The 23,906-nt window shown below is 43.1% G+C and overlaps 2 protein-coding genes and 1 long non-coding RNA gene across 3 annotated transcripts; 1 reads left to right on the forward strand and 2 right to left on the reverse strand.

Moving 5' to 3' along the window:
• Nucleotides 1–3,110: 3,110 nt before the first annotated feature.
• LOC124264196 lies at nucleotides 3,111–10,917 on the reverse strand. The gene is made up of 4 exons (XM_046698935.1): nucleotides 10,743–10,917; nucleotides 8,309–8,407; nucleotides 7,578–7,610; nucleotides 3,111–7,172 (listed from the first exon to the last, which is right to left on the reverse strand). The coding sequence occupies exons 1-4, from the start codon at nucleotides 10,840–10,842 to the stop codon at nucleotides 3,880–3,882; spliced, it is 3,525 nt and encodes a 1,174-aa protein (XP_046554891.1). The 5' UTR covers nucleotides 10,843–10,917; the 3' UTR covers nucleotides 3,111–3,879.
• LOC124264197 lies at nucleotides 3,111–15,823 on the reverse strand. The gene is made up of 2 exons (XR_006895076.1): nucleotides 15,786–15,823; nucleotides 3,111–3,428 (listed from the first exon to the last, which is right to left on the reverse strand). It is a non-coding gene; the product is annotated as an uncharacterized LOC124264197 (long non-coding RNA).
• Nucleotides 15,824–16,359: 536 nt separating this feature from the next.
• Nucleotides 16,360–23,757, forward strand: LOC124264190. The gene is made up of 4 exons (XM_046698930.1): nucleotides 16,360–16,450; nucleotides 17,870–17,968; nucleotides 18,176–18,208; nucleotides 22,274–23,757. Exons 1-4 carry the CDS (start codon nucleotides 16,390–16,392, stop codon nucleotides 23,755–23,757), a joined length of 1,677 nt encoding a protein of 558 aa, XP_046554886.1. The 5' UTR covers nucleotides 16,360–16,389.
• Nucleotides 23,758–23,906: the final 149 nt, after the last annotated feature.

The raw sequence follows: 23,906 nt of genomic DNA on the forward strand, positions 1-23,906 counted from the left end.
TTATCTCTGAGATTTACCTCAGAGACACGACAGATTTGGCTCGGACCAGCCACCCGCTCGTCACTACATCAGCAAGACAACCACATTCGGCTGACCCATCTAAGGAATCGATTCCAGACTGCAAGTTTGACTGCTCGGACCATTCCTGGCTAACGTGCAATCAGTTCCATGACTACGGTACTGACTAAGGGGCGGTGGGGTAGCCTAGCGGTTAAAGCGTTGGCTCGTCACGCTGAAGACCCGGGTTCGATTCCCCACATGGGTACATTGCGTGAAGCCCATTTCTGGTGTCCCCCGCCGTGATGTTGCTGGAATATTGCTAAAAGCGGCGTAAAATCATACTCATTCACTACTGACTGAGGGAGCACAATATCCGGCCCTGACGGCCTGCAATACGTCAAATTTGCTCAAACGTCACCGACAGGCATCTACGGTACAGGAGACAAGATTGGGATGGTGCTTTGTTCACTGACGAGTGGAGATTTCATTCGGACATCTCAGATAGCAGGGCAAGGGTGTACAGACGGTGAGGTGAACGGAATGCTGACGCGCGCGTTGTTTAACGTCGACAGTTTGGTGGCATAGCGTTAAGATATGGGGAGACATCACATCACATGGTCGGAGACATCTTGTCAATGTCACTGGCAATCTGGCAGGTCTGCTATACAGGGATGAGATCTGTGGACCTCATTCAAGGACGAGACCCCGGAAGTGGTCACACTTCGGAAGGAATGAGTAAAACCTAAAATGAGGACAACATGGGAATACACCGAAATGTCGCTCACATTGATAATAAAGAAGTTGTATATCCATAGAACTCTCCCATTGTTCAGTACAGTGTTTACTGATGAAAACGAAGATAAATAAATTTTACACAAGTACTAAATTTTTAGTCCCAGTCTCACACATGATTCACTGATAAAATATCCAAATGTCAGCAAGATTATATACAAACTGCATACATTCGAAAATTATATTTCACAAACAAACATGAAACACGCTTGACTGTAAGCAGTCGTCAAGGCGGCATTTACTTATGATTAAGGCTATAATTACAACAATACCTATTAAACAACTTTTTTGTTTTTTTAGCAATATTCCAGCAACATCACGGCGGAGCACCAGAAATGCACTTCACACATTGTACCCATGTGGGGAATCGAACCCGGGTCTTCGGGTGACGAGCGAACGCTTTTTCCACTTTGCCAGCCCACCGCGGACGTGACAGTGAAATTCCACAGTACACCCCATTTCAGATGATGGTTGAGGATGAGATTGGCGTGTTTTATCAAGCGGTTTATATTAAAAACTGGATTGATCGAGTAGTTAGTCTTGGTGGATCGGGTGGTCAGACTATGTGGATTGGTTAGACAGGCTTGGTGGGTCGGGTGGTTTAGAGAGTTTGGATCGGGTGGTCAGGCTATGTGGATAGGTTGGACAGGCTTGGTGGTTCGGGTGGTTTAGAGAGTTTGGATCGGATGGTCAGACTATGTGAATTGGTTGGACAGGCTTGGTGGGTCGGGTGGTTTAGAGAGTTTTGATCGGGTGGTCAGACTAGGTGAATTGGTTGGACAGGCTTGGTGGGTCGGGTGGTTTAGAGAGTTTGAATTGGTTGTTCAGACTATGTGGATTAGTTGGACAGGCTTGGTGGGTCGGGTGGTTTAGAGAGTTTGGATCGGGTGGTCAGACTGTGAATTGGTTGGACAGGCTTGGTTGATTGCGACTCAACAATCTGGACGGTTGCTCTTAATATTAATCACTATTTTGTCGGACTTGACTCGATTATACACAGGTCCTTTATTTTTCTTGAATATATCAGTACACGGAGTTCAAAAACAAACTAACAAAACGGAGGGTCGGTATCATGCTCCTACAGTATTGGAGAAAACAGCTCTGTGGCTACGATGCATATTTTATGTCCGCTTCTGTTACAAATACGAGAATTTGACCAGGAAGTCTTTGACGATCGGATGTTCAGTAACTGTCAAACATCCATTTTCCGCTCCACCTATTTACCTTCCTGAACTCATAATAAAAGAGGACGTGCAACTGCTGCAACTGCGGGATTTCAGACCATTACATAAAACGTCACTGTGACGTTATTCCCTTGGCTGATCAACGTTAGATGACGTTAACACGAAGACATGTTGCTTGTTGTTTTACGCCGCACTCGAAATGGTCCAACTATATAAACAAAATGTAACAGAGCATCCAGTGATTGATATAATGAGCATTGATCTACGCACGACACAACAGTGTTTGACTGCAGCCAACTGTCGAGTAATATCCCCGTCACTCTAGCCTAAGGTGTCCACGTCTGTTTGTTTGTTTGTTGTTTTACGCCGCACTCAGCAATATTTCAGCTATATGGCGGCGGTCTGTAGATAATCAAGACTGGACCAGACAATCCACTGATCAACATCTTGAGCATCAATCTACGCAATTGGGATACGATGACATGTGTCAACCGAGTCAGCGAGGCTGACCACCCGATCCCGTTAGTCGCTTTTTACGACAAGGACGGGTTACTGAAGACCAATTCTGACATATCTAACCCATCATAATATCCATCAATAAGTACGATAGGACCATCAACAAGAGCGTCAAGACCCAAAACTACCTGGTCCTATGTATTCCACTTCTAAATGCCCTTCAAAGATTTAATTCTAATCCGGATCTTCACGGGTACATCTGAGGTAAAATCAAGAATGCTCCTTCTTCGGAGATTTCCAAAGCGTCATATGACACTTGCTCGAAAGATGTTTGATCAGTTTTACAACATTCGTAGCTTTCAAAATATTTCATGGCTGATATTTTCGCCATTTAATGAAGTTCGATGCACGTCCCTATATACGTGGATTGACAGGGATAATTGTGTTTTCGAGATTGTCTCTGCCTTTGCATGTGTTTGTGATCGGGGCAGAATACGCTCAAGCTTGTTTTCATCACTAATTGGCATTGATTCATCAACACATGCGGAGTCGTACCATGGATGTACAATGGAAAGACTTACTTGTCGCAACATTCCAGCTATATCCCTTGGGTATGCATAAACTCAAATCGAGTGGTCGATATCATGAGCAAACCAAATCGAAACTCTTACTACTCGATACATTTAAACAGTGATTGATTTTATTTCGATATTATGGCCTCGGGCCCAAGTACAGTTATATAACGAAGGCGCTAATTATACTGCAAAGTAGGTGAAAATATCAAAAGAACTGACGTGTTCACAAAACAATATTTTAATCCAGAAGCTACCTTAACAAGATGTCACAAAAAATAATTGTTCACATTGTCTTAAAAGTGGGTTGATGTTTGTCACCTGCTGTCAATAAAAACCTGAGTACTTTGGGTGAGTGAGTATGGTGTTACGCCGCTTTCAGCAATATTCCAGCAATATCACGATGGGGGACACCAGAAATGGACTTCTCACTTTGAACCCGGGCAGGGAATCGAACCCGGGTCTTTGGCGTGACGAGCGAACGCTTTAACCACAATGCTACCCCACCGCCCCTCAATTTTTTCAGGAGGTGACAGACAAACAAAATGTCAAACAAAATTGTTCTTCAGATGAATCAAAATCTGTTTGGTATACGAGGATAATAGATAATGCTTTAAATACCGCGAACAAGTGACTTAGTCTTCTGAAGTGAGTGAGTGAGTTTAGCTTGAGAGGGGCGTTCACCACAGCTCACTCACCAACTCTAATGTTGCAATGTGAGTGAATGCGATTAGTTTTACGCCGCTTTTAGCAATATTCCAGGAATATGTAGGCGGGGGACACCATATATGGGCTTCACACATTGTACCCATGTGGGGGACCCGGTCTTCGGCGTGACAAGCAAACGCTTTAACCACTAGGCTACCCCACCGCCCCTAGTCTTCCGTTGACAGACCCTGCCTGAGATATACAATTTCACGAGCAGGTAACTCAGATGTGGACAAAAGAGCCTTTATCGCCTTGCCATTTCCGTCCTCTGGCACCAGATCGATAGCTTTACATCCATCTGAATCCTTTATGTCTCTGTCGGCTCCCTTGTCAAGGATTCGCTTGAGAAACGTTACATTGTCAAAATAAGCCGCCAAATGAAGAGGTGTCTTCCCTTCGTGATTTCTTTGATTCATTTTTGAAGTTCTATCAATCAAAGTCATCATATGGTCCTCGAAGAGGCTCCACAATCCTGAATCCAATGCCAGATGCAATGGAGTGTTGCCCTCGCTATTACACAAATCTGCATCAACGTTAGCTTTGAATAAGAACTTCACTACCTCATCGTGATCGGAGTAGCGGATGAATACCGCATGTAGATATGTGTCGCCATGCTTGTCCCTGTCCCTTATACTTAGCCCCCTTTCTACCAGGAACTCCACCACCTCTGCATCACCTCTCTGCACTGCTGGATACAGCGCCGTTCTTCCATCCTCGTCTCTTGTATCGATTGGCACCTTCACAGTGTCCACCAGGAACTGCACCTTTTCCATTGTTTCATTGACGGAACAGCAAGCGTAGTGAAGCACTGACCATCCGTCAACATCAACTGTCGGCTTAGCATGCATTTGATGCAGATATTTCAGTATGTCCAGCTCCCCAGATTCTGCTGCACGGTGATACGCTGTGACGCCGCGCTCATCTCGCTGATCAACATTGCATCCTTTGTTGCATAAACATTTAAGAACATCAACGCTGCTGAAAAGGGCCACCGTGTGTAGAGCTGATCTCCCATCTTCATCTGTTGCATTAATGTCACATTTAGCAGCTACCAGCTTCTTAACTATGTCAAGCCTCTCAGCACCCATTAACGGGGTTCTGGAATCCGGTGTACGTTTGTCTACAAGGGCTCCAGCTTCAAGAAGAGCTGTTACACATTCAACTGAACCATTCGTCCCAGCAGCTCTGTGAAGAGGCGTTAAGCCCTTATCATCTTCCATGTTGACATCAGCTCCTTTCCGTATCAGCATCTTCACAGTGTCGACGTTGCCGTGTTCGGCCGCTTTAGTCAGAGGAGTATATCCGTATCCTGCTGATCTATTCAGTGTTTCACGGAGCGATGGAACACCCCCTATGCTATCACCAAAGTCATCAAGAAAATTCAGCAATAATTGAGTCTTCAGACAGCTGTCTCTAATCGATGCGGCTGCTGAATCGAAACAATCTGCAATGCCTTCATAGATTCCTTCTGTAATGGTAATATGTTCAAGGATGACTCGGACACACTCACTACCGCCATAAACACACGCTGTCTGCAGACAGTCCTTCCAGTGATACATGTCCGTATCGTACAGAGAGTATTTGTCAAGAGCTATCTTCAGAGCTACTGGATAGGCATGTCCTGCACACCTTGAGGTCAACTGAGCTACTTTCTTCTTGTCCTGGATAGGACTGAACAGTACTTGGAATACCTCCTCAAGGCTCCCTCGTCTCTCCTCCATCCATTCTGGATAGTTATACTCCTTGTTGAATCTCATTTCACCGAACAACCCCATAAGACATCGATAGCAAAGTTCCTGGACTCCGTCCGTCGACGTGTCTATGATTTTCCTGATCAGGCTCACGTTGCCATTTAGAGACGCCAAGAAAAGCATGTCCTTTCTATCTTGGAAATCCAACGATGAAATCAAATCAAGCAATCGGGCTGATGTAGCTGCATCAACGCTTTGGGAGGCTGAAAGAGCCTTCACACACGTCTCATCCAAAACAATCCCTCTGTCTAGCAGCATGTTAATAATATCATTTTGGCTTTGGTAGTTGGCGCAAATCATTACCTCTCTCAAAACAGCTTCTGGAATATTTGAGGTTTTCAACAGAACATATTTTGCCAATGAGCCTTGCTTCATCACCATGTGTGAAAGGAGAAATGTATACGTGAACACAACATGAAGATCGAGCATATTACTTATGTCTGGATAGTAAGAGATGCTAGATGCAGTCGCTTCTCTTTTTCCAATGTCTTCACAAACGTCTTGTTCCAATTTTGTCTCCAGGTATGGTCGAAAGTCTTCGTCAAGTAACGAGGGGTGATTCAGGATCTCACTTCCATCGTTTGACAGAAGGATGTTTGTAATTCTGTCAGCAAGGATCTCGAAGTATTCTTTTGTCAAGCAAATCACAACACCCTCTTCTTCAGTCTCCTTACTTTGTGTCCTCACCAGCTCAACGAGCATTTGTGCAGGACAAATTTTGATGCACATTTCTGGGTCCTCCCCAGCCAGATCAAGGAAAACTGCATCGTATATTGACTGATGCTGGAATTCAAAACCATTTTGTGTGCTTAGGAGATAAACACCAGAGAGAGTAGCAGCTTTACTTGCGATCTGGCCATACCCTGGAGGACCTGGAATATCACAGAATGTGGACAAATCCGCTACAACGTCACTGAAGTTTCTATCTCTTCTTGATTTCAAGAGTTTGTGGTCAAGGAACCCTTTTTGAATCATCACAAGTAATAACACAAAGTAGCTCAGTGGCTCACTTTCCTTCAAACAGTCAAGGATTTCTTTGACACAAACTTGGGGGCTGCGGAAGAAGCTGACAGCTCTTGATGCTGGAAGTTTGTTTGATGCAAAAAATGCACAACACTGGGGAAAACCAAGAGATGTCTTCATCTCTGCAATTTGTTTCATGTCTTCCTCTGATAGCCTTACCTTCCTCCCGAAATATATCTCCATGATTTTCTGTTTCTCTGAAACCCTGAGTGAGAACTCGCCGTCATCCAGAGTGACGCATTTGATCCTTTTAAACAGTTCGTGTGTCTTCATCCTCTTCTCACACTGTGCACTGATCTCTGGCCTCGAGGTCAACACCAGGAAGATGTTGCCAAGCTCTACTACAGCGTTCATGATTTTCAGCACCTTACTCCAATCATCTACCTGGGATTGAAACAGGTTGGAGGATCCAAATATATCGTCAATGAGCACCACATATTGTCCTTTAGACTTCCCCACCGGAACGTCTTTCCACTGTTGGGGAAAGGACAGTAACAAAGGTATTCTTCCTGTGTCTTTTTCAATCTGCAACAAAAGACTGAGAGCAACCCTAGATTTCCCTGTACCACTTCTTCCTTTGATGAACACACATCCAGTGTTTTTCAGATGCTTCAAAGCTGTCCTTTCTGCATAGGTTGATACATGTTTGTCAGGATCCTCACGTTTCATCAGCATTTCTGTCGCATCTGGAAATAGAATAAAAATATTCTAAGATCGTCCTAAACAGTTTTGTTGTGACCATCTCATCCAGCGAGTTATTTTTTGCTGATGGATCGGGCTTAGAAAAGATCCCTAACCTTCAATTGGATGTATTTTGGTTCACTCTGACCTTTTATCTCTAAGCACATGTGCAGCAGTGAATGTGCAGCAGCTTGAGGTCCTACAGTCTATGGTGCTGCTTCTGATGAGCCGTTGGCCAGCTTGTATCAGCTAGGCGTTGATTGGGATCCCTGGTTCGGCCCCATGATGATACTGACTGTTTATGAAGTGTAGCTGAGCACTGGCATGCAGCAATTTAACAGCGGTGTAAAACCCAAGCCACTCAAATATCCAATGAATGATGTTGTGATTTATAATATACATATACTTACCTATGATGTTCTGCAGTGGGTAGTTTGGCGTAACTGAAACATAATTAAATCAAATAATCTACTGGAGCATTGCGTCACTGTATATGTTAAAATATGGTACTTGTTGGTCCCTGCCTGGTGCTCGGCATTAATGGGTACAACAAGGACTGGTCGGCTCGGCGTCAGTATAATGTGTCTGAGTGGGGTATTCATGCTTCACTTCGGCATGGTATCTCAGTGGGCTAGCACTATAAAACCAGTTTAAGTCTGGGCTAGTACAAGCAGCCGCACATACACATACACACGCATGCACGTCGTCATATGAGCGAAATATTCTCAAGCACGACGTAAAACCCAATTTCACCTCACCTCACCTCACCTCACATTGCAACATTAGAGTTAGTGAGTGTAACGCTGGGTTTAACGCCCTTCTCAAGGACATTTATGCAATATCAGGGAAGCCCCCACAGGCATCAGCGAATGCTGTTCTGGCATACGGAGGATCATTATCAACATCCTGTCGGGACGCAACTCGTAATGGCGAAGTAGCAATCCATCAACCATTGAACATTAGGTTTAGGCTTTCACGTTATAATTTCTATCTGCAATGAACAGAATGATTTACGCTTGACCATAATCCCGAGTTTACACATGTAAAACAAACGCGAATGCACTCAATGCAGTATTCAAAGGATCAGTACTTGAGATGAGTGCGAGAAGCGTGGTGAAAAGGGAGAGAACTCTGACATTACCACTGATCGTCTGCTGCACTGTGACAGACGAGTCTTGGATGTTGTAAATGGATTTGCCATCAGAGAAGACCGCCGGCGAGTGGAGCTGTATGTTGTTAACTGGAACATCAAAGGTTGTAAGCAAACAAATGGTATTTATAATACTCAATCTTGTGAATAAAGTATTTAAATAAATGTAGTCTCTATACCCTCCGGACTTATTGTGACGCGATATGGCTGAAATAATGCCGATGCAACGTAACATTTTAACTCACTCACCACTCACTCACTCTGACTCCCGTCTCCCCGACTATCTCACTCCCCTCGCCCCGTCTATCTAACTCCCGGCTCCCCGATTATCTGACTCCTAGTCCCGTCTATCGGACGCCCCTCGCCCCGTCAATTTGACTCAACTCGCCCCGTCTATCTGACTCCCATCTCCCCGTCTATCTGACGCCCCTCGGCCCGTGTATCTGACTCATCTCGCCCCGTATATCTGACTCCCTTCGCCCTGTCTATATGACACCCCTCGCCCTGTCTATCTGACTCCCCTCGTCCATCCTATCTCACCCCCCTCATCCCGTCTATCTGACGCCCCTCGTCCCGTCCCGACTCCAATCGCCCCGACAAACTGAAGCTACTCGCCCCGACAAAATGACTCCCTTCGCTCCGACCACCTGACTCCCCTCGCCCCGACAAAATGACACCCCTCGCCCTGTCTATCTGACTCCCCTCGTCCATCCTATCTCACTCCCCTCGTCCCGTCTATATGACTCTCCTCGCCCCGACTGACTCCCCTCGCTCCTACAAACTGAAGCTACTCGCCCCGTCCATCTGCAAACCGAAACATGAGTCTCATTAACCTGTTCAGACAATGACCTACTTTTCCGCCGATCCGAATTTTCTCGTGTGAAAGTGAAAATAGACATCACAAACAACTATGGTTACACTGATCTCCAATTCGTTGTTTCATAAGAAAGTGGTATTTACAAATGAATAACCTCGTATTTCTATATTTTATGGCGAGGTGTAGGCAGCATGACATTAACTAAGACGTCACAGACTGCCCCAGTTTGATGAGGTCGTAAAATAATCCACAATGCATCTGGCCCATTGGTTACACCTGTTATGTGTTTCGTGCACCTATTCAGTGTAGTTCTGTATCGCACAATGTGATTGATAGAATATCAAGTCCGTACAAGATCGCCAAACTTTTCTAGCGGCAGAGCCTCGTTTTGAGATTTCCACGATTTCCAGGCTTCTGTTTGTCAGTGCTCGTTATACGACAGTGCACGCTGCACTGCATGTTTGCAAGGATTATAAAGAGCGTAGCGTTGCAATATACAAGTGCTAAGAAAGTATCAAATAATCCTGATTAATATTTATGTATCCAGTTAAATGAATGGGTCTCAAAATTCAGGACTGTTATTGTACTAAGTTGCGCAATAGGATGGAACCCAGTCAACAGGAAACGAGACTGTTGTGGAATCAATGTTTTGACTTTCACCCCTCGCTTCGTTCACACAACCCCACCTACCTGACCCACCAGTCCCATCCACCTGACTCCCCTCAGATAATGCTTCTGCTAGGGCAGGTACGACTTACCCGGATACCCGGGACGGGTGTGGTAATGAATTGAACCCGGGTACCCGTCTCAACACACGGACCCGTTATATTCACGTGACTAATAGATTAAACAACGTAATATGTTATTCTTTCATGATTAAAAGGTTGTATTGTCTCTGAAGATTTAGACATAATTACAGTCACTTCTTTTGAATATAATACCTGGTTAAGAATAGAAAAACTCGAAATTTTAGCCTCGGAGCTGAAGAATATATAGCCATTTCTTGCAAATTTGATGTCAGGAATTAACATAATGGGTAACCGGGTAGGGCAGGGTAATAGGGATGGGGAACCCAGATAGAAAATTTGGACTCGTCCTAGCCCCAGCTCCTACCACTAACACTGCCCTCTACATCCACGAGGGCAGTGGGGTAGCCTAGTGGTTAAAGCGTTGGCTCGTCACGACGAAGACCCAGGTTCGAATCCCCACGTGGGTACAATGTGTGTAGCCCATTTCTGGTGTTCCCCGCCTTGATGTTGGAATATTGCTAAAAGCGGCGTAAAACCAAACTCAGTCAGTCAGTCCACATCCACGAACACCTGTCTCTCCATACTATAATCATCGCTACCTTCCTCCCCTCTTCGCTGACAATGGTATTCCCCTCGCCCCTTCATTTCCGGGGAAATGTTCCCAAACAACCGTAACTTGATCCTAATAATTACAATGTGTCTAGAGCAAAAATACTGGTCCAAAAAACTTCAGACATTCTTCTTGTTATGTACACTCGGCCATAACCCAGCCCCACAGCCGTGATCTCGGAACGGCTGTGACCCAGCCCCACCACCTCTCAGCGATCTCGACTGAAACTCAAATATATCCACAACTGACCTGAATCCGCACTGCGTGTGGTCACAGCGGACAGCTGACCTACAGGGACAGTACCAGCCTCAACCATCGCCATAACACCTGACTTTGTACCCGCCGACATATCTGACTGGCTGTGGGAACGTCGTCAGTTCACTGGAAATACCGATCTTTCTGTTTTCACTGCCCGTCTGCCACAGACGGCCATGGGCGCAATTTTAACAAAACCCGCGTAGCAACGACTGATAAGGCCCTGTCGAAACAGTTTTGTTTACGAAAGCTATTTTTACAGTTTTGAGAGGGAAATATTTTGGTTACAAATTTAGAACTTTTGTTCTGCGGATCGAAGTATACATGGAGACGTCTATCGATAATCACAACAGGTTGAACTCCGATTCTGACATTGGGGAATCTGCTGCGAAAACGAATATGTGAGTAATGGAAGAAATAAAAACAAATAAGTAGGGGTAGCCTAGTGGGCAAAGTGTCCGCTCGTCACGCTGGAGACCCGGGCTCGTTCCCCCCGCGTCCCCGCCCTTGTTATTGCTGGAATATTGCTAAAAGCGGCGTCTGTCTCACTCACTCACTCCTGGAACGAACTAGAAACAAGCTGTTCATCTGAACATGCCTAGGTTGTGGCGACACAACTATATCTGAAACTGCACTTCGAGTAGATTCCGGGGCAAAGTCCCAGGCTTCACGTGATGCATTACCAGCAAGCGGACATGTGGATGTGTCCTGCATGGCCTGTCCGCGAGTGTATCTTCGTACCCACATGGCATGCCGGTTACTCATGAGATCTAAAACTAGTTTGTTTGACCCAAGTTCGAATCTTAACAGTTGTCGCGATATCGGTGGACTAATTATGATAACGATGATGATGATTACGATAACGTGGCTTTTGGTGTTGTTGTTGATGCTGCTGCTGCTGCTGCTGATGGTGATGACGACAAAAAAAAGAAGAAGAAAAGAAATGGTTTTACCCCGTTTTTGCAGGATTTAGTCAATATTCCTACATGTTTTCTTACTTAGAAAAGACCATTATGTTCCTTCACATTGAACTGATAATTTAAGCTTTTTCAACGTGAATGCAGGATATGTACTTCACTGCTCCTAAACAAGAATGACGTTTATTTCTTTTGTTTACTTTTTCTGACAAAGTAATATTACGATAATTTGAGCAGATGCTCAATTTGGAAAATGTTGGAGTACATTTCGAAAGTGTGTCATAGTGATGAGCCTGTATCTGTCTACGTTCTAAAATCAACCTGCTCTGGTACTTTGCCTCTGATTTTTCAACAGATATAATATTATGGCTTTTGTTCAATTGCGCAGTTATGATAAGCACGCAACGAAAGTAGCCACGCTCGTTTTGTTAAAACTGCGCCAGTATCATGCCACTTTGTTGTCGCTGTGAACACATGCGTATGATATATTGGATATTGTGTTATCAATGACAGTATAAAAATACCACAGTTTAATTACACCTGTTTCGATTTTGGAGGTCACCCGTACTAAATATTTGGCACTTGAGTGTTGGAAGATCATTTAAGCCACAATCCGGAAAAAACCCAACCAGTGAATATACGATGGTGGCTGGTCATGAATGCAAAGTCACGATTATCAGATTCTGTTCCGTGTGCAGGAGATGTTTCTAGAAATAAACTAGTTTCAGAAACAGAAAGAAAAGAATATTTCCCCTCCAACATTGGACATAAACCTTTGCGTGTGTGAAGTCATTCACACAATGTATATATCGACAGAACGTAGCCAGTCATGTACCAATACTGCTTAGAAAGTACTGAAAACTAAATGGTACATATGGCCTATAATCACTGATTAAGGCACTAAACATTAGGGGTGGGTATTGCAGAGAATTTTCATATTGCGATATATTGCGATGCTGAAACATATATTGCGATATGTATTGCAATATATCGCAAGGATTATTTTTTTAACAAAAACTACTTATAATCGAGTTAATGCTTGATTATAAGCAAAAACCACAACAAAATCACTATGATTGATTAACCGTTTATAAAAACTTTTAATCATGACAAAAGAAAAATTTAATTAACATTTGGCACTAATGAAACAGGGAAAAGAACAATTAAAAAAACGGAAATATCCGAAGATTTCCGAGTGTTACGAAGTTTTCGGAATGCATGTCAAAATACCGGTTTTCGATCAGGGTATCGCAATACGTATCGTTTTCATGTCTGAACCGGTAAATACCGGTAAACCGGTTATATTGGGCAGCCCTACTAAACATGATTCATTCCAATATATTCACACTGTATATGCCTTTCTAAATGGTGTAATCTGAGAAAATGTAAAAAGGGTGAAGCATATTGAGATTTGAAGTCTTATTAACAACTGACACATCCATCCGAGCAGACCTATCGAGGATCTCAAGTAGAGAACGTATTGCTTATTGAGTCAGTGGGTTAGGACACATGGCGTTCCTCGCTAGTCACGCCGACGACAACCGGGTTCGAACCCGCTACTGTAAAGCCCATTTCTGTTTTCCCTGCCGTGGTAGTGCTGATATATTGTTAAAAGTGGTACCCCTCTCACAAACATATAAGATAATCCTTAATTCCAAATATTTCCTGTTCACCAATTTATGAAGGCTTCCTACATTCCGACTCTGCTCGCCACATTAATCAGGTGAGGATATTTAAGTTTTAGGACATGTAACTCATAACGTCCCCGATCCGATGCTGCTCGTGCTTGAAGACTTAATCTTCCTCAAAATCAGAGATCTCTTTACAATGTACCACATCAAAAAGAAGAGCGCCGAGGTGGTCGAGGGCTGGTTGTAACTTTGTGTTTATAATGATTTGTATGTTTGTCTGTTGCCTACAGCCGTACACAGAAATATTCCACCTATTCATTTTAACACTTCATATTTACCCGTTTTCACGAGAGTTTCAGTGGTCATTTAATAAACTTTCAGGACAAAAGGGGAGGTGCGCACCCTGCACATATATTCTGTCTGGACCAGACAATCAAGTGATTGACAGCATGAACATCGATCTACGCAACTGGAATACGGTGACATGTGTCAACCAAGTCAGCGAACCCGACAACCCGATCCCGTTGGTCGTCTCTTAGTGAGCCACCCGTGAAGATCCGGGTTAGAGGTGAGGTGAGGTGAGGTGAGGTGAGGTGAGGTGAGGTGAGGTGAAATTGGGTTTAACGTCGTACTTGAGAATATTTCGCTCATATGACGACGTGCATGTGCGTGTATGTGTATGTGCGGCTTCTTGTACTAGCCCAGACTTAAGCTGGTTTTATACTGCTAGCCCACTGAGATACCATGCCGCAGTGAAGCATGAATACCCCACTCAGACACATTATACTGACTCCGAGCCGACCAGTCCTTGTTGTACCCATTAATGCCGAACGCCAGGCAGGGACCAACAAGTACCATATTTTAACGTCTTTTGGTATGACGCGGTCGGGGATCGAAGCCGCGACCTTCCGCTCTCCGGGCGGACGCTCTAACCACTACACCACGGAGGCAGTCCCGGGTTAGAATTGATCTTCAGTGAGTGAGTGAGTGAGTTAGAATTTAACGTCACCTCGGCAATATTTCAGCCATATAGTGACTGATCTTCAGTAACCGGCCAAGCTTTTCGCAAGAGGCGACTAACGGGATCGGGTGGTCAGGCTCGCTGACTTGGTTGGCACATGCCATATGTTCCCAGTTGCGCAGATCGATGCTCATGCTATTGATCACTGGATTGATTGACTCGATTATTTCCAGACCGCCGCCATATAGCTGGAATATTGCTGAGTGCGGCGTAAAACTAAACTCACTCACTCACTCTTAGTGAGTCTGCTGAAGACCAATTCTGTATATGTGATGTGGATCGCTTTTCTTGACTCGAATATTTACAGACAAACGTTATATATATGGAATATTGCTGTGTGCTGCGTCAAACAAAAAACACCCAACAAACAAACAAACAAACACACAAAAGCATTTGCTCACACTGACCTTTTGACGGAAGTAACGAGTGGTTTGACAAAGCAGATCAGATTGAATGGGGGGCCCTTCTAGACACCATGTGGAACTTGACGAAATTCCTCGATTTCCCCGCCCATGACCACCTTGTGTCCTTAATAAAGAACGAGACCCGTGACGATCAGGGTTAGAATGGGTCTTCAGTGAATGAGTATGGTTTTACGCCGCGTTCAGCCATATTTCAGCAATATCACGGCGGAGGGCATCAGAAATGGGCTTCACACATTGTACCCATGTTGGGAATTGAACCCGGGTCTTCGGCGTGACGAGCGAACGTTTTAACCACTGGGCTACCCCACCGCCCCTTGACGATTGTGGCAAAGGACATATGATGTTTCATTATACAAAGCTGTGTGTTTACAACTGATAGTAAATAAAAGCTTTCCTTGCCTAGAAGCCTATCTAAGTTTGTTTACTTTATGTCTTTCCGCTGTAACGTAATAGATCCTTGTGTTGTTAGTACGGTTCGATTTCCTTGTTTCTTTCTTATCTGTTTGACTAACTGACACTTTGAATTCAACAGCTTGTACTGAATACTGTTTGAAAAAAAACCCCACTGCAATATTACACGGCTAGAGTGGGCGCGATTCTAACAAAACGAGCGTAACCACGGTCTTATTTTTGAGCCCCATTTTGTTCCAGTCAGTTCCGTAAAATCTGAATTCAGTTCCGTTTTGGTAGCAGGGAAATTCGAAAGTAGTTGTTAAAAGAAATCCGCCCCATAGTGGTATGGTATGCTGCTGGTATGGTACGGTATGCTGCTGGTATGGTATGGTATGCTGCTGGTATGGTATGGTATGGTATAGTATGGTATGCTGTAACTGGTAATGGAGGTAAGCAAAGAATCATGTCATTTATCCACTTATAGGTACTGCATCTGCGAAACACACATTTGTCCTATATGAGATTGATTGATTGAATGAATGATAGATTCATTGATGGATGGATTGATTGATTGTGTGTTTGAGGTTTTACACCCGTCTTAGCAGCAATATTCCAGCAATATAACGACGGACGGGGGACGCAAAAATGACTTCACACATTGTACCCAGATAGGGAATTGAACCAGGTTAAACCGCCACCATGATGCAGGTTTATCGCAGTTTTGGACAATTTCCAGCTATGAGGGTGCCAACTTGATGGGGCAGGGAACCACGGAGTGATGCAGTTCTCACAGGTTTATCACAAGAGAAAAGGGAAATGTGAGAAATCTACAAGCAAGCAAAATCGGCGCCACGACTGTCAGATTTCCGGTGCGTAGACTATGTAGTAATGAAAATTATATATCCACCATTGAAAATCAGCTCATGATCATGCAGATGACGTCAAATGTTGTTCTTAATCACTCAGGTATATGCCAGTCAGGTGTTGGAAATATATGTTTTTGAGGCAAACATGTGATTGATAGTATGAACATCGACCTACGTACACTCAGGTTATGATGACACATTACTAAGTCACTTATTGTGATCCCCCAATCCTCAGTTTCGCCTGTTGTCGAATTCACTTGATATTCACTAAGAATAGCAAAAATAGATGCTCCGTATGTTTTGTCAAAACTGCGCGCTGTACCTCGTACCGAGCAGGTGTCACACAAAGCCTAGCGCATCTGAACTGTGTACCTAGCAGACAAGAGCTATGGAGCTGGTTGCCACTTCGTCGGGTTGTTCAACTGTCAAGAAAATGCGGGCAGATTCAGGTCATATGTGTTGATATTTCTTGAAATATGCCGTTAGCCATTTTAGCTTGTATTTTGAGTATTTGTATGTTCGAGTCAGCCAATATGTGTTCAGGCATGCTCAGACGTGAACTGGCTGACTTCCGGTCATCGTGACATCTAGTGAGATAAACATATGCAGACGCATTGACATGCTGACTGACTGACTGACTGAGTTTGGTTTTTACGCCTCTTTTAGCAATATTCCAGCAACGTCACGGCGGGGGACACAAGAAATGGGCTTCACACATTGTGCCCATGAGGGATTCGAACCCGGGTCTTCGGCGTGACGAGCCAACGCTTTAACCATAAGGCTACCCCACCGCCCCTTGACATGCTGGCATCCAGACAACCTGTAATATAGACATATTGGCATCTAGACATATTGATGTCCAGATATTTTTACCTCGGGGCGGTGGGGTAGCCTAGTGATTAAAGGGGTCACTCGTCACGCCGAAGGCGTGGGTTCGATTCCCCATATGAGTACAATGTGTGAAGCCGATTTTTGGTGTTCTCCGCTGCGATATTGCTGGAATATGTTAACAGCGGTGTAAAACTAAACTCGCTCCCTATTCCGACCACCGGCCACGCTGACATCTTGCCACACCTATATACCGGTACCTCTAGCTATGCTGGAATCAAGCCAAACTGATCTCTACCCATGTTGGCATATACTCATAGCGAAGAAGCATATTCTGACCCTGAATATCCAGACAACCAAATATACCACCAGACACACTGAAAATATATTAGCTGAAATTCAGTCTGTCCTGAGCGCTGCATGTCAATGGTTGGATCCTTTGGTCGCGTCTTTCCGAAAAGATGATCAAAGATGGTGTTTATTGTCACTGTGGCGGGCATCGTAGAATATTCTTCATATATAGAACATGTTCAGAAATGACAACATGCTACTGAAATGACAACACGCTTTTGACATGCTTACGACATGCTACTGAAATGACAACAAGCTATTGACATGCTGACAACATGCTACTGAAATGACAGCATACTACTGACATGGCAACATGCTATTGACATGACAACATGCTATTGATATGACAACATGCTACATGAAATGACAACATGCTACTGAGAAGGCAACATACAATTGACATGCTGACAACATGCTATTGACATGCCAACATGCTATTGACATGCTGACAACATGCTACTGAGTGGGTGACAGTATGTTGACAACATGTTAAACACAGGTTAGGAATAACGATAACAGCATGCACCTGACCTGTTAACTCCTAACTCTAACGACATGAAATGACATGCTAACGACATGCTAATGACAATACCGTGTCTCAGAGAAGGTAACAACATGCTTACAAGCTGCGACACACTAACCGTTTAGACATGTTGAAGCAGCATAACCATGATATCCTTCCTTTCCAGCTACCAACCTTCAAGTGGAGGCCCCCGTTGTATTGTCTGACGGTCAAAACGTTTACAACATCCAGGATTCCACCGTCACCTTCCAGGAAACAAAATGTGGTAATTCCCAAACTGTCTATGGATACATTTCTCATAATATTCTCATATTCCTTGCCATAAATAGTTAAGCCATCGATAGTGACAAAAATCCAATTAATATTCCATCAAACTGTAGAAAACTTGAAGAACCTGAAAGTACTTCAGAAAGGGTTTATTTAATGTAAATTATATACACATTGTACAGTGGATTATATGTATTCATTCCAGAAACACCAAACTACCCTCTACAGAACATCATAGGTAAGTGTAACTAATGAGTGAATGAGGGGTTAGTGAGTGAGTGAGTTTAGTTTTACGCCGCACTCCGCAATAGTCCCGCTATATGGCGGCGGTCTGTAAATAATCGAGACAATCAAGTGATCAACAGCATGGGCATCAATGTGCGCAACTGGGAACCGATGACATGTGTCAACCAAGTCACCCGATCCCGTTAGTCTCCTCTTACGAAAAGCATGGGTTATTGAAGATCAATATTCTAACCCGGACCTTCACGGGTGGAGTGTATGAGTGGGCTTTTACATGGTCTAATTAATACTCCATAATTATCACGGAAAGGGGGGGGGGGGGATGTGTGTGTGTGTTCACCAGATATTGACTTCATACATTGATCCCATTTGCGACATTGACCGTAATGACAGAGGTAGAGACAGCATCGTCATAGCATCGAGCGATATTACCTACTCAACACTGCCTGCTTAGGCTGTTATTTGCGTGAACAATACGGTGAAAAGAAATAGAATTTCATTGGTTTATGGTACAACATATTTCAAGTGACCGTCAAGGTTGAAACTGATGTATCTGAAGCTGAAAATGGACGTTAAATACAATACGACAATAAGGCACTGCAACTTCATTGCCAAAACAAAGTGGTAATTGCACGAAGTAAAATTGTCGTTCACAGTATTTTCCTTATTGCAGTACTGATTTGGCGTCCATTTTCATGGTCATACCGTTTTAATTCATGTCAGCCATGTTGGATCTGGCGTCCACATTACATACCTTGTTATTATAAGTTGTATGCTTCTCTCGAGGGTAATACGGTCCGATGTACGCCTCTTAGTAGCAGTGTCACCCGGGCCGGTAGGCGAGGGGTGACACTGCTACAAAAAGGCGTAGATCAGACCGTATTACCCGAGGGAGAAGCATACAAAGTATTTATCTTACCGCCATGTTAAATGTACAAAACATCATTTTTTTTATGTTAAAGATCGCGACCGACAATATGACATGCAAACAAAATGGCGTGTGCCTCTCGACTGGATTTTTAGAATCAGTGAAACATATTCTGACAAGCTTAAAACTGCTATAAAAATGGTTAATCATGTTTAAGCTGAGTGTGCAAACCACTCAATTTATAAAATAGTTTAAATAAAGCAGCGAAAGTCAGAAAAATAATTGTGTACAAAGTGAACACAAAAACAGCTGATCGAACGGTTTTCGAACTCAGGGCATGGCATGCATCATATTATGACGTCATATGATTGTTAGCGCTTCCGCTTCTCGGCGGAGAGTTTGCCGGTTACCGTGGCAGCGGGTAATATTTTTTCCAGTTGTCACACTCCTGGGAGGGGTGACACGGAAACCTGTTAAAGCGTCACTGACCAATGAAATTAAAGTATTTTACATGAAGGTAAGATAAGAGACAATGTTATATGTTGTGCAACAGTGTTACAGCTGTTATGCATTGTATCTGTGGATTAAGTATGGGGCTGTTGTGTGCTTATATAGACTTGTGATATATTTAGACAATTCTAGAAGCTTCCGTCATATTCTGACCCACAGAATGTTATAGAATGATCTGGAAAGGGATGTATAGGCCTTAGTCCAGATTCATCTGCCTGAAAGAGGTATATAATATAAGGGTAATGCTATTCTTGAGGGCATTATCATTTGCAGAAGCCCGAGGTCTTCCATTAACAGTTGAAAAAGACCGAGGGCTTCTGCAAATGATAATGCCCTCAAAAATAGCATTACCGTTATTATTGCTAAAATATATGGAATTTGTGTTGAAAAGAAAGGAAACAATGAAAGAATTTGACTGTAAGTTTACCCAAATCAACTTCTGACGGGGTTGACAGCCCGAATGCAATTACGTCATCGAACAATTCAAGTGACGTCACAACAGAAAGTGACGATATTCGACCTTGGCCTTTGACAAGACCATAGCCTGCAACATGTCAAACTATGTGAGTGTTCGGTTTTTGGTCCACCAACAGCCTTAATAGTGCAATTGTTAAGGTTAGCACCAACAAGAAAGTCAATATTACCGCTATTTAAAGCGGGAATTCGTGTTGCTTTGACTTGTTTGACCCAGAATATCTGCCAGTCGAAAGCCAATTAATGTCGAATGAACCGTAAGCCCACGCACCCACTATGACGTCACTTGACAACAGAACTGATAGTGGCCCGTCGTTAAGGTTGAGAGGTCCAATATCATTTGCAGCGGCCCTCAAATTTCTGATAATGGGAGGGCCGTTTCATGATAATCCATGTATTTTAGCTGTAAGGGGAGCTAGCTTTCTCAAGCTATAGAAGACCACCATTTTGTGTGATCACTCTATACTCTGGGCCACTCTCTGTGTAGCCCTTTCTTTCAAGCTGAATTACTGTTGCTGAGAGGGCAATATTAACCTCATTGTCTTTATGGCTTTAATCACTGTTATTTTATTTACTTATTTTATTACCATTGTATTTGTACTTCCATAGTGATACCTTTATCTTAATTTGTATTGATTTGTGAATTTAGTTATTTTCAGAAAATCAATTCTGTTGTTTGTTGGTTCTTCTTCTACTTTTTTTTTTTTTTTTTTTGAATTTCAGATTTTACTCACATCAAACATAACAGACTTTTTATTTTTTATTTTTTAAAAAAAATATTTTTATTCATTTCAGATAGGTATACAAAGACAGGGGGTACACGACTCAGTTCTTCTACTTAATATTAACTTTCAGTTTGGCAATCAAAACGTAACAACAGTCTTTAGCCAGGTATTCATATATGTATCCCTACTGTTACATAACTAGTATGACAAGTTTGGTGAAAAGAATATTCAGGATTGCATCAATAATAATGTCTGTGCAAAGGAATATCCTGTCTCGACTATCCTTAGAAATAGAAGGAAATATCTAAAACGACTGGATGTGTGGAGTTTGGTGCATGATCTAGTTTATGGTACAGGACAATATGTGAAATCTGACAATGTTATTTTAAAAAATCTATGTCTTCTTGATAAAAAACTCAAATTTTGAGCATTTCTGGCGTCCATCCTGGGTTTGACCGCCATATAAGAAACATATGGGAGATATTATAATACTAAACATATGAACAACTCTCGACCTTACGTTTAGAAATACCTAAAAGGAATGAAAGGTTTGGCGACCATGTCGGAAAAGTTTTGGTGACAATATAGCCTGAGATGAAGCATCCGTCTCCCAAGTTTCATGCTTTTTACTCAAAGTGGACGATTTAGTCAATAAGCCTCTCCACTCATTGGCGGTCATTTGACCCTAAAACCCAAACTAATCACTAAATATAAATATTGTATTGTTCCAACTTTCATGCTTTTAACTCAAAGTGCACAGTTGTGTTCTACATTGAAACTCAGCCGCTCCCCTTATAATATTTGGAGATATTAAGGTGGTGGTTGTGAGATTGCGATATATCATAGATTACTGAGGGAGAACCTTAACGGCTTTGACATTTTACAACAACCAGGTGATGATATATTATCAGTAGCTAAGGAGTGCATACTTAATTTCCGGCTGAGGACGTTAGTCAGTGGACTTTCAGTCTCAGTTTCATGGTGCAATGTGGGCGAAGTTTAATATCCCAGAATATAACGTCTATCTATCAGTATCAACGTGAAAGTACAACGTGACAGTGCATATGGTATGTGTTTTCCCAAACAGGAAGAAATGTCATTGCCTTTCGCAACACACACAAACTCACCCCCCGGACATTGAGCACTTCAACACTGACAGAGTCGGGTAGTCAGCCTCGTTCACTTGGTTGACTCATGTCATGGTATCACAGTTGAGTAGATCGATGCTCATGATGTTGATCACTGGATTTACTAACTTAACTCGAAAATGATGATGGGGACAATGACTTCCACACCATGAAACGGGGATCGTGTTACTTTATTTGGCTCAGTTGTGTATTTTAAATGTCTGAAGAACAAATGTCTGTTTACCACGACAAATCACAAAAGAAAAATCTTCAACGATAATCTTCTCGATTTGATCATGAAAGCTTCCTTAGATGCATGCCATTGCATTTTAACATCTTCTTTGCTTTATTTCCAGATGCAACAGAAATGCTGATGAAACGTGAGGATCCTGACAAACATGTATCAACCTATGCAGAAAGGACAGCTTTGAAGCATCTGAAAAACACTGGATGTGTATTCATCAAAGGAAGAAGTGGTACAGGGAAATCTAGGGTTGCTCTCAGTCTTTTATCGCAGATTGAAAAAGACACAGGAAGAATACCTTTGTTATTGTCCTTTCCCCAACAGTGGAAAGACGTTCCGGTGGGGAAGTCTAAAGGACAATATGTGGTGCTCATTGACGATATATTTGGATCCTCCAACCTGTTTCAATCCCAGGTAGATGATTGGAGTAAGGTGCTGAAAATCATGAACGCTGTAGTAGAGCTTGGCAACATCTTCCTGGTGTTGACCTCGAGGCCAGAGATCAGTGCACAGTGTGAGAAGAGGATGAAGACACACGAACTGTTTAAAAGGATCAAATGCGTCACTCTGGATGACGGCGAGTTCTCACTCAGGGTTTCAGAGAAACAGAAAATCATGGAGAAATATTTCGGGAGGAAGGTAAGGCTATCAGAGGAAGACATGAAACAAATTGCAGACATGAAGACATCTCTTGGTTTTCCCCAGTGTTGTACATTTTTTGCATCAAGCAAACTTCCAGCATCAAGAGCTGTCAGCTTCTTCCGCAGCCCCCAAGTTTGTGTCAAAGAAATCCTTGACTGTTTGAAGGAAAGTGAGCCACTGAGCTACTTTGTGTTATTACTGGTGATGATTCAAAAAGGGTTCCTTGACCACAAACTCTTGAAATCAAGAAGAGATAGAAACTTCAGTGACGTTGTAGCAGATTTGTCCACATTCTGTGATATTCCAGGTCCTCCAGGGTATGGCCAGATTGCAAGTAAAGCTGCTACTCTCTCTGGTGTATATCTCCTGAGCACACAAAATGGTTTTGAATTCCAGCATCAGTCAATATACGATGCAGTTTTCCTTGATCTGGCTGGTGAGGACCCAGAAATGTGCATCAAAATTTGTCCCGCACAGATGCTCGTTGAGCTGGTGAGGACACAAAGTAAGGAGACTGAAGAAGAGGGTGTTGTGATTCGCTTGACAGAAGAATACTTTAAGAATCTTGCTGATAGAATTACAAACATCCTTCTGTCAGAAGACGGAAGTGAGATCCTGAATCACCCCTCGTTACTTGACGAAGACTTTCGACCATACCTGGAAACAAAATTGGAGCAAAGCGTATGCGAAGACATTGGTAAAAGAGAAGTGAGTGCTTCAAGCATCACATACTACCCCGACATTAGTAATGTGCTCGATCCTCATATTGTGTTCACTTATACATCTCTCCTTTCACACGTTGGGATGAAGCAAGGCGCGCTGGCCAAATACATTCTATTGCAAAGTTCAAACATTCCAAATGCTGTTTTGAAAGAATTTATGATTTGTGCTATCTACCAAAGTCACAATGACGTCATTAACTTGCTGCTGGACAGAGGGGGTTATTCCGGATGAAACTTGTGTGAAGGCACTTTCAGCCTCCCAAAGCATTGATGAAGCAACATCGTCTCGATTGCTTGAATTGATATCAACCGCTTTGGAACGATTCCAAGAAAGAGAAGATGTCCTGTTCTTGGCGTCTCTGAATGGAAACGTCGAATTGG

This window comes from Haliotis rubra, unplaced genomic scaffold (assembly GCF_003918875.1).
Source record: "Haliotis rubra isolate DU_JTF1 unplaced genomic scaffold, ASM391887v1 Scf912, whole genome shotgun sequence".
NCBI lineage: Eukaryota > Metazoa > Mollusca > Gastropoda > Lepetellida > Haliotidae > Haliotis > Haliotis rubra.

Excerpts from the sequence above, each read along its gene's own strand:
- LOC124264196 (XM_046698935.1), bottom strand. The coding sequence starts at position 10,842 with ATGTCGGCGGGTACAAAGTCAGGTGTTATGGCGATGGTTGAGGCTGGT. Across the intron at positions 8,408-10,742 it reads CACACGCAGTGCGGATTCAG|TTAACAACATACAGCTCCAC; the intron begins GTCAGTTGTGGA and ends TTGATGTTCCAG. Across the intron at positions 7,611-8,308 it reads AGTGCAGCAGACGATCAGTG|TTACGCCAAACTACCCACTG; the intron begins GTAATGTCAGAG and ends ATTATGTTTCAG.
- LOC124264190 (XM_046698930.1), top strand. The coding sequence starts at position 16,390 with ATGGAGCTGGTTGCCACTTCGTCGGGTTGTTCAACTGTCAAGAAAATG. Across the intron at positions 16,451-17,869 it reads GAAAATGCGGGCAGATTCAG|CTACCAACCTTCAAGTGGAG; the intron begins GTCATATGTGTT and ends CTTCCTTTCCAG. Across the intron at positions 18,209-22,273 it reads CCCTCTACAGAACATCATAG|ATGCAACAGAAATGCTGATG; the intron begins GTAAGTGTAACT and ends CTTTATTTCCAG.